Source organism: Cenococcum geophilum (genome assembly GCF_001692895.1).
Source record: "Cenococcum geophilum 1.58 unplaced genomic scaffold K441scaffold_42, whole genome shotgun sequence".
Lineage (NCBI taxonomy): Eukaryota > Fungi > Ascomycota > Dothideomycetes > Gloniales > Gloniaceae > Cenococcum > Cenococcum geophilum.
In genome coordinates this window covers 1,010,718-1,021,586 of record NW_027137600.1, presented here as the reverse complement: position 1 = coordinate 1,021,586, position 10,869 = coordinate 1,010,718, and the positions used below count along the sequence as shown (strand labels likewise).

The 10,869-nt window shown below is 38.9% G+C and overlaps 1 protein-coding gene across 1 annotated transcript; it reads left to right on the top strand.

The window, feature by feature from the left end:
* Nucleotides 1-930: 930 nt before the first annotated feature.
* K441DRAFT_616811 (threonine synthase) lies at nucleotides 931-3,495 on the top strand. Its single transcript, XM_067645760.1, has 4 exons — nucleotides 931-1,288; nucleotides 1,336-1,891; nucleotides 1,948-1,988; nucleotides 2,043-3,495. Exons 1-4 carry the CDS (start codon nucleotides 1,232-1,234, stop codon nucleotides 3,024-3,026), a joined length of 1,638 nt encoding a protein of 545 aa, XP_067500525.1. The 5' UTR covers nucleotides 931-1,231; the 3' UTR covers nucleotides 3,027-3,495.
* Nucleotides 3,496-10,869: the final 7,374 nt, after the last annotated feature.

The following is a 10,869-nucleotide window of genomic DNA, read 5'->3' as shown; positions in this document are numbered from 1 at the left end:
CACGTCAGCTAGGGTACCTGCAGCATGCTAACCCAGGCCGGAGCGCCTAAAGCGCCCAATACGAAAAGTGCGTTTTACCAGACGAAGGGATATAGGCGGTGCTTAATTATAATCTCTTGGCCTTCTTCTAACCTAACCTAAGTAAGTATAAAGCCTCGAAAGCTCCATCTAACGCGGTGTAGTATATTAGCTACCTATTATAGCTTAAATTGCGTAGACCGCCGTTCCCTATTGCTTATATTATATTGATTATGGGTAAAAGAGGAAGGTCCGTCAGAGGAAGGCTAAAGGGCCTTAATAGCGTCGCTATTAAGCTTATTGTTAAGGTAATTTATATTACTATCGAGTTTATTAAGATACTTATTAGGATATCTATTAGAAGGTAGAGGAGAGCTAGGAGGAACGCTAGATAAAGGGCTTTGCGAATCGTCGGATAGGGGTATAGGTATTCCGCTAGTAATATTTATTGTTTCTTAATAAGATAGAGAAAGTAAATAGCTTTTAATTAAATATGGTTAGAAGTGTTTTGCAGTTAATTTAGGGTATAAGATATAGCGTTGTAATAGAAGAGTTGTCGCCTAATAAGAAACTTTAAGTTTGTATATAAAGGGCGCCTATAAGCTCTTAGACTCTTGGGGAGAAATGCCTCTTAGTGTGATATAATTGGTTCAGGACTTCGCAGGACTTTACAGGACTAGGGTATAGTGGTTTGATTGGCTTAGGAGTTTGCAGGAGTCCACAAGCGTGGCACTAGGTCCTTAGCGTCACGCCGTGGCGCAATTTCTTCCTGGGAGTCTGATTTATGAGATAACCCTACCAACATTATCTAATTGACGCCGGTGAAAGCACGGATTAACGTCAGATTAAAAAAGCTCCAGATTGCAATCGAACACCCCCTTAGTTACATAGCAGGCAACCTCTTCCGGCAAAGTGGCCCCCATCCGTAGTTTAGACATCTCAACAACGAATTCTTGCTCTCACGTGTATTTTGTTATATCTTTCTGAAAGCTGGATATTGACACGTGACCGACGCTCTCCCCGAGCCATCCTCCACCCTCGAGAAAAAATCGCGAATTTGCGAACAAGCCCACAAACCTTTCCCTCAATTTCCCCTGGTGGGCGCACTGCCACCGCAACATTTTACGCTCGCGTTTAAGGAACCTATCTTTTTAGAACTGCCGACCATTCTCTCAAGGTTGCCTTATTTCTCACTCCATCTTTCTCTGCTCCAATGGCCTCGTATACCCCCTCACAGATATACTCAAGCACCCGTGGAGGCTCTTCTGGGGTAGATTCTCCGTCTTTCTGCATGCCACTTTTACTTAGGGTTTACAGGTATCCTTCGAAGAAGCAGTCTTTAAAGGTCTTGCGCCAGATAATGGACTGTTTGTTCCTGAAATCATTCCTTCTCTGCCGTCGAACTGGGAGAAGGATTGGGCTAATCTCCCGTTTCAATCCCTCGTATTCGAAATCTTGAGCCTCTTCATCTCACCGACCGAAATTCCACACGACTCCCTTAGAGCTATTATACGTCAATCGTACTCGTCATTTCGGGCACCAAGCGTAACACCCACTATAACATTAGACGATAAGAGGAAGATACATCTACTAGAACTATTTCATGGCCCGACTTTTGCCTTTAAGGATGTTGCGCTTCAGTTCCTAGGAAATCTCCTTGAGTTCTTTCTTGAAAGGCGAAATCAGGCCAGAGCCAAGGCAAGGCAGGGCCGCGAGCACTTAACCGTCATTGGTGCTACTTCGGGAGATACAGGTTCCGCAGGCATCTACGCCTTAAGGGGCAAGAAGGACATTTCCATCTTCATCATGTTTCCGACCGGGAAGATTTCCCCAGTGCAGGAGGCCCAAATGACAACGGTGACCGATGGGAACGGTTAGTTTTTGCTGACCTCCCGTCAGTCAGCGCGAGGAGAGCTAATACTGGTCTAGTACATTGCTTAAGCGTTGAAGGGACGTTTGATGATTGCCAGGTTCATGTCCCTCGTCTATTGATTTTGTGCATGATCGCTGACGATATCATCCAGGAATTTCTTAAAGACCTCTTTACCGACCACTCCCTCAACGCGGCGCATAATATCACCTCCATCAACTCGATCAATGTTTCCAGGATTCTGGCCCAAATTAGCTATTACTTCGTGTCATATTTCTCGCTAATTCGCTCTGGTACCTTCGATCCCTCCGCCGACAGGCTCAGTGTCGCTGTTCCAACAGGGAATTTTGGCGATATCTTGGCCGGATTCATTGCAAAGCGAATGGGGCTTCCTATTTTAAGACTCATCGTTTCAACAAACGAGAACGATATCATTCACCGCTTTTTGCAGACTGGCGCTTACGAGAAGCCAATCCTTCTTAGTACCGGCTCGAAGGAGAAAAATGATCATGCCGGCGGTGTGAAAGAGACGTTATCCCCCGCAATGGACATTCTCATAAGCAGCAACTTTGAGCGGCTCTTGTGGTTTATGGCATACGACGTGTACAGCTCACCCATGGACCGCACTGAGATTAGAAGAGATATCGCAAGTCTAAAGGTTAAGGAATGGCAGACCGCCCTGAAGTCGAAAGGTGGCTTCTCCGTCGAGCAGGAACTACTGGACGCTGTAAGGGCTGAGTTCTCCTCGGAGCGAGTTTCAGATGAGGAGACATTGGCGACTATTCGCGACGTATACCAATGGCCCTACACTGATAGTTCCGGCTCGAATCATTACGTTCTGGATCCACATTCTGCAGTTGGTGTAGCTGCGGCACTGCGGTCCGCCGAGGCGGCACCAGGCATACATTATGTTGCCCTTTCTACGGCGCATCCTGCCAAGTTCAGTCGCGCTGTAGAGAGAGCGCTTGTCAAGGAGAAAGCGTTTCGATTCAATGACATTCTACCGCCACAGCTCTCTGGACTCGACGGTCTTCCAAGGCGAGTCATACATGTGCAAAAAAGCGAAGGGCTGGATGGAATTAGGAAAATCATCATGGATAAAGTGAAAAAAGAGACGAAGGAAACCGCGTCTAGCTAGATAGAATGATTTAGAAATCACACCTCTCTCATCCGCTCCGCAATGCACCATTACCAGGTACGTGTTCGTGTCCTAGATCTAACTATATATTGCTGCGAAATCTGGAATATCTTTACTCAAGATTCGAATTCTCCCACTAAATTGTGTATGAGAACTGCATCAGGATAGGGACGGGTCAATCGAGGACGGACCTCTGAGGCCGGCATTGTCATCAAGTTTCGTCCGCACGTTGGTTCGCCGATACTTCAAAAAGTCGTCGTTACGATCGTCTAAAGACTGACAGTTGCTTTTAAGATACCGGACCATGNGTCGTAATTGCATCGCGTCAACTATTGTGCGATGATTGCGGCCAGCCAATTCATGGCCAACAAAAATTAGGGGAAAGATGACCGGAAGAGAGCGGAAATCTTTCCATAGTTACCTCCGCTGACTCATATGGGAGCCACTTCTTCGATATGCCAAACTTAGTATAAAGCCTAGTTAGACTTCTTAAAGCTATATATGGTAACCTAAACCGCCAAGCTACCGCTTAAAGAGAGATAAACTATACAGCTTAAGAGAAGAAGAGTTTCCTAGTATACTTCTTTAAATTTAACCGCTACGCAAGGGAAGTAGGCTGGAATAACTCCGCACGAATTAACAGCCTTATTAAATCCCTAAGTCCCAAACTAAAAGCCTGTTGGTTCAGGTTGAATTTAGCCTATTACCCTATCTTTGTTCCTATTCCAGTTATACTACTACCCCTATTTTAGTTATATACCCCCCCTCCCTTTTTTATTTTAGACACCTACTGTAAGGGTACTTTTGGTCCCTTACTTGGCTACATTCTGGGAGCTCTCAGGGGCTGCCAAGGCTAGCCTTCGGCTAGGCCTTGGCCACCCCTTATAAGCTCCTCGGGCTTGCAGCCTCCTTCTTCCCCCATCGGTTCGTCTCAGTACGAGGCTATTGCCTACCCTCATTACCATATCGTCCTCTTCCATCGACTCCCTATGTGACTCATGCTNGGCTTNCCTGCTCCCTACCNTANACCCTAGCAATACTGCCTNACATTNGAACCGATCCTACACCCTNGCGGGTGGTAGCCTGCAGCAAGCCAAGGGCTGCGCCCTCGAGCAATTTCACGATCCTCCATTTTTACCTAGGACGATCGCGTTCACTGCGACACAGTAGGTACACCAGCAGACGCCTGGAGATCGCATCCGCATAACGGTGTTGGAATACGGATTAGGTCCTCTACCTACCTAGGACGATCGCGTATGCTACAGAGCAGCTACACTAGCAGATGTCTGGCAGATCGCATCCGCTTATAATAGTAGATACAGATTAGGAGATAAGGGAGACGGTAGCTACCTAGCTAAGGGTCGGGGCTATCTAGATCGTACGCAATCATCTCTCGACGTGATTGGTATACCCGCATATAATCGACAGTGCAGCGGTGCAGCTCTGCCCCGACGGCGACCTAAAGGTAATTTAATTGCTATCCGAAAGCTTTCTAGCAGGAGTTAAGGGGGATCCTACGCGATTAAGCTTGCAAATACTCTATAGGCTAACTGCGGTTCACTTGCTATAGAGGTCCCACTAATAGAGATTAGAAGGTTAAACGTCCTTAAAGAGATATAGCTATCCTAAAGGCTATCCGATTACCATTTAATAGCTATTTAAAGAACTAACGGCTAGTTTTTAAAGCTATAGCTACTACTATACTCTTTTAGATTAAATGCAATTAAGGGCTACTGCCTAATCAGCCATAAAGCTGCTGAGACTAAACCATAGGCGGTTGTCTCTTAGAGCTACGGCTCGTCTAAGAGTTACGGCTTATTGAGATTGTAGGTGGTCTTACGAGCTACAGCTTGCCTAAGAGAATGGCAGCAGCTTAAAGATTGTACGCGATTATCTTTCTATAAGGCTTTAGTCGCTCCAAGAGCTCTAGTTTATATTAAGAGCTATAGCTTGCCTAAGAGAATAGCAGCAGCTTAAAGATCCTACGCGATCATCTCTATAAAGCTTTGGTTGCTCTAAGAGCTCTAGCTTACTTTAAAAGCTTACAAGACCCTATTACGGTTAAATACCGATATCTCTCTAAACCCCTTCCGGGACGAGCCTTTTATAATCTCCCGCTACTATAAAGTAATAGAGGGGGCTAACTGTAAGAAGGGGGGGGGGAATATAAGGGATATTCTTATAATTAAGCCGGCTCTAAGTGGAGACTATCTAGCTATTAGCTATAGAGCTGTCGAGACTTAATTATAGGCGATTATCTCTTTAAGACTAATTGTATACGATTAAGTCTTACCCTACTAGCAGATACTCTTTTCCTACCTAAATTAGGCCCTTTTCCCTACTGGGTTTTAGCTATAGGTTAAGGTTTTTATTAAGGCTGCTTAGCTAGTCCTTTTCCTCTCTTTCTTTATTCCCCTATATAAGCAAGGCTTCTACTATTACGGACGCTTTAAGTACAATGTTACGACTACTTAGAGAAGAGTTAGAAGAAGCTAGTTGGTTAATACAAGCACGGTCCAGGATGGAACCCGTAGAACCATATAACGAGGAATAGTAACTAAGGTCACATAAGGTGCTACAAAAGAAACAAGAGGAACGAAGGGAACTCACGTACCTCACGTATAAGACGTACATTACGTACAAGAAGGATTTCATAGGAGTACGGTTGTGTATTTAAGGACCCTCAGTCCCTACCTAGATAGTTCCTTCCTTATAGTAATTCTCAGAATACAATTAGAGTTAATCTATTAGGCAACCACTCTACCAGTTATTATTACGTTATTAACTTACTTACAATACCTACACACCTAGCCTATTAACGAGCCTACCATAGTCCCTACTACAAGGCTTTATTACATAATTACTACCAGGGTTACGGTTTTAATAAGTCAAATAACATGCCACCAAAAGTAGCCACCACAACGCCATTAACGGCGGCAACTACGTTAGAATCAGGTAACAATACTAGTATAGCAAACACTAACTTATAACAACCTATAATAGTAGAACAGTTACAAACAATAGTTAATTAGCTAACGGGAGACAATGCGGCACTTAAAAATAGGATTAATAGGATAGGAGCAGCAAAGGTTAAGTTACTATCAATTAAAAGATTCTTAGGAGAAAGATTAAAGCTTAAAGGATTCCTTACGTAAATACACTTTAAGGTTGCGCAGGAAAGAGCAAAGCTGGCAACAACTATAGATTAAATAGCATATACAGGATTATTCTTATTAGGAAGAGTACTTAAGTAGTTTAAGCCTTACCTTACAGAGATATAAGTAAATAAAATAACAACAATAAACCAGGAAGTACGGTTTATGTTTTTAAGCTAGAACGGATTTATAAAGCGACTTATACAAATATTCGGGGACCTAGAAGCAACAACTATAGCAGAAAAAAAGCTTTAGGACCTAATACAACGGACTTTAGCGATTAAGTACACAACACAATTCTAAACGCTAGCTATATAACTTAAGTAGAATAATAAGGCACTTATGGCATAGTACAAATAAGGACTTAAGGCTAAAGTCCAAGATATAATTATTCTAATAGAAGATGCGGATACCCTAAGGGAATTAATAGATTAAGCGATTAAGATTAATAATAGGATCTTCTAAAGGGAACAGGCTAAGAAGGGCTAGGATAGAGTTCTACAGTTATATAAGACGCAAAGTACGCAACAACTAAAGCCAAATTAAAAACTATAGTATGGCGCAGAGCCAATGGACCTAAGTAGTACTAAAGAAGCCCATAAAAGATAGAGTAAAAAACTATAAAAACCTAGAGGTTAAGGATCTAGTAATTATAGGACTAAGGAGCATAGGCCAAACTAGGGATCTTAATAGCAGAAGACGTTTAGGCGGACTCTATAACAAAGTCAATAGTTTAGAGACGGAGCTTATATAAATTGCGGAAAATAGGGTTACTTCGCAAGGGATTATAAAGATAGTTAGAGTTACTATATAATAAAGGGAACTAGACTAGTAGTATATAACATATATATATAGAGGGACGACAGTACGCTACGAGGAATAAAAGAATATTTAATTAGAAGTTTTGCGTTTTATTATAACAACGCATGCCAAATTTATAAAAATACTAAGTATGGTATAAGCTATTAGCTATAAGAGCCAAAGTTAAAGGGACTTAGAAGAACTAAAGAGTTAGATAAAGAATAAGATTAACTCTATAAGCTAGATTAAGATATTACAGCAACATACAGATAAAGATTAGTAATAATAATAATAGAGTCGGAGTACTTATTAATTAATAGCAATAAGGATAGTAAAGGAACTAACTAGGGGTATCCAAACCTTAATAACGTAATAGAAGCAGAGACTAAGACCGCCATAGAGTAAGGTTTAGTAACGGGTATTATAACACCATTAGATACGGCATCCATTACTTTATAAGACAGAAGGAGTAATATTTAAAGACAATTAAGCAAGTAGACAACTGCTAGTACTAGCTTACCACTTAATAAAGGCAAAAAGCCAAAGGCTTAAGATTCTTAAAATAAGATAAAAGACGACTAAGATTCTTAAGACAAGATAAGGTAAGCTTAAAGACCTATAATAGATAGAAACTAATAGAGTAGAGCAGCAGCTTAGTTTAAGGATATACAAATAAGCTTAGGACAAGAATTCCTAACGGTATAAGACTTTTAAGATAAGATAAGTGAGATCTAGGACTCTTAAGAGGAGACGAGGACACTAGTTAAGCCTAATTAGACTAAGGTAGGGGCTAAGCTTAAGTTAAAAGCAAGCTTAGGATTAAAGAATCTAAGGGGTCAAGAATTTAGAGCATAAATTAGGACACCTATAAGTAAGAGGTAAAAGGCTTCTTTATAGATTAGAGAATCTATAGCGCAAATAGTAATTAAACTAGGAGACAGATATATGGACCTAGAGGACTTACTAGGAGAACATAGTATTTAGCCTAAAGATTGAAAAGTTGATACCAAGATCAAGAAGTATAAAAACTTTAAGGATTTACTCGTAAGACGCGACATAAAGGAAACTATAGAGGAATTTAGGGCAAGAATTACCTTATAGCAAGAACAGAAACTAGATAAGAGATCTAGCACATTAGGACGTATAAAGGATAGAGCGCTAGTATAAAGAATTACTAATAGGCCTAGAATAGGCACACTAAGAGCTAAGTAGCTTACTAAACTAGAATAAGAAGAGGATCTAGGGATTCCTACCAGGTTTAAGGAATGATATACTAAAGGCTATTACAATATAATAATGAAGAGATATTTCCTTACGGATAAGCTATATACACTTAAGTAGCTGTACTAAAAGTAGTATAGGTAACAACACAATAATAAGTGGGAAGATTTCTATATATAGTTAGACGAGAAAGTTATCCAAGACCACCTAATCATAGAGAAGGCTATAACTTATATTAAGGGGGCCTTAATTATAATATTAAAAGATCTAGAGGAGCAATTAGAGGACTAAAGAAATAAAAGATAAATCTTAGTACCCGCAAATAAAGTTATAACGCTTAGATTAATATAAAAGAGGTTTAAACTCCAGGATAAAAATAAACCAAGAGTTAACCTAAGATATTAAGCACATCACACACTATTGTGGATAGCATGCGTAGATAATATGTGCAACATATATAGAGCACTAAAGGATAAAAATTGAAAGTATCTAATAAGGATATATTAGATAATAGATAAGGCGAAATACCAAAACACTAAGTATATACATAGTTAGCACCTAGTAGAAGTTCAAGAATAAGGGGACTTAACACTCTAACCAGGAAGATTCCTTACGAAGGAATGCCTAGATAGACGATAATAGTAGGAATATCTAGAGAACACTTATCTATGGCACATTAAAGATAAAAAGTGAACTAAGTATTAGCCTAAGTTAGACTAAGTATAAACAGGATCTAGCAGCTAATAGTTAGGAAAAGTAGAGGCCTATAGGACCAGAGGGAGCTAGTAGTAGAGCCTTAGACCCTTAAAGGAATTTAAGGACAATACCTAAATTTATAAATTAAGTGGCAAGATTAACAGTTTAAGGCATTAATAGATAGTGGAGCAATAAGGAACTATATCTCGCTAGTAACAGTAAAAAGAATAGGATTACCACATAGGCAAAAGGAATATCCTTACCTATTAGTGACAATTTTAGGAGATCTAATAGCCTACGGAGGAGGCATTATTAATCTCAAAACAGGACCTATTCAGCTAACCATTAAAGGAAGACTAGTTGAGATGTCTTTTGACATATTACTATTAGGGAATAATAAGGCAGTACTAGGAATACCTTAGTTACAGGAATATAATCCAAAGATTAATTAGGTTACAGGTTAGGTTAATATTAGGAATATACGACGCCGCAAAATATAATAATAAGCTAAGTTGGTATAGTACTAAGTAAGAGCGACCTATAAAGAAACAAAAAAAGGGTTAAGCTATATACTAAAAAGATACCATAAGTATGGTAAGAAACTATAGTTACCTAAGAGTAAAAAGCTATTAGAGTATATAATATAGGACTATAAGATAGAATTAGAATTAGGAATAAGTCTAAGATTCTTTCCAATCTATAAGCTTACCAAAAAAGAAGGTAGAGCATTAAAAGAGTTTATCTAAAAAAACTTATGAAAAGGATATATTAGACCATTATAGTCATTAGCGGGATATCTAGTACTATTCGTACCAAAAAAGAATAGCAAACTAAGGCTATACATTAACTATAGATAGTTAAACAATATCACCAAAAAGGATAGGTATCCTTTACCCTTAATTAGCGAAATCTAAGATAGGATAAGCAATACGCAAATCTTTACAAAGATAGATCTAAGATAGGCGTACCATTAGATTAGGATTAAGGAAGGCAATAAATAGAAGGCAGCTTTTAGGTTAAAGGAAAGACTATATAAACCATTAGTTATATAATTCGGGCTTATAAACGCACTAATAATATTTTAGAAGCGTATTAATAATATATTAGAAGAATATTTAAATAAATTTATTATAGCATACCTTAATAATATTATTATTTACTTAATAAATAAAGAAGAGCATAGAGAATACGTTAAATAGGTTTTAAAGAGACTATAGGAAGAATAGATGCTAGTAGCAATTAAGAAATACAAGTTCTTTACCAGGAAGACCAATTTTATTAGATTTATTATTAAACTAGGCCAACTTAGCATAAATCTAAAGAAGATTAAGGCTATAGTAAATTAGCAGGAATTAGAGAACGTCACGTAGTTAAGATTATTCCTAGGGTTTTGCAATTACTATAGAAGGTTTATAGCGTAATAGTTAAAGGATATTAAACCATTTATATAACTAATAAAGAAAGAAGAACTATAAGCATAGGGAAAGGAATAGTAAAAACTCTTTAAGAAAGTTAAAGAGTTATTTACCTAGGAACTAGTTCTTAAGATCTATTAACTAGGACTAGAGACGGTTATAGAAATAGATATATTAGACTTTACACTAGGAGTATACTTTATATAAAAGCATCTAGATAGATGGCATCTAGTAGTATACTACAGTCGGAAGATAACACCACTAGAGTTAAACTATAACATCTATAATAAGAAGTTATTAGGTATAGTTACAGCACTAAAGGAATAGAGAGCATTCTTATAAGGCATAGAGAAACTATTTATAGTTAAAACGGACTATAAAAACCTAACAGGATTCCTAATAATAAAGAAACTTAACCAAAGACAGGTTAGATGGGTAGAGATACTTGTAGAATACTATTTTAAAATTTAGTATACCAAGGAAATAGACAATACGCGAGCCGATATATTAAGTTAAAAGGCTAAACTACAGAATAACAAAAAGCCATTAGGGGCT

Excerpts from the sequence above, each read along its gene's own strand:
- K441DRAFT_616811 (XM_067645760.1), top strand. The coding sequence starts at position 1,232 with ATGGCCTCGTATACCCCCTCACAGATATACTCAAGCACCCGTGGAGGC. Across the intron at positions 1,289-1,335 it reads CCCGTGGAGGCTCTTCTGGG|GTATCCTTCGAAGAAGCAGT; the intron begins GTAGATTCTCCG and ends TAGGGTTTACAG. Across the intron at positions 1,892-1,947 it reads AACGGTGACCGATGGGAACG|TACATTGCTTAAGCGTTGAA; the intron begins GTTAGTTTTTGC and ends ATACTGGTCTAG.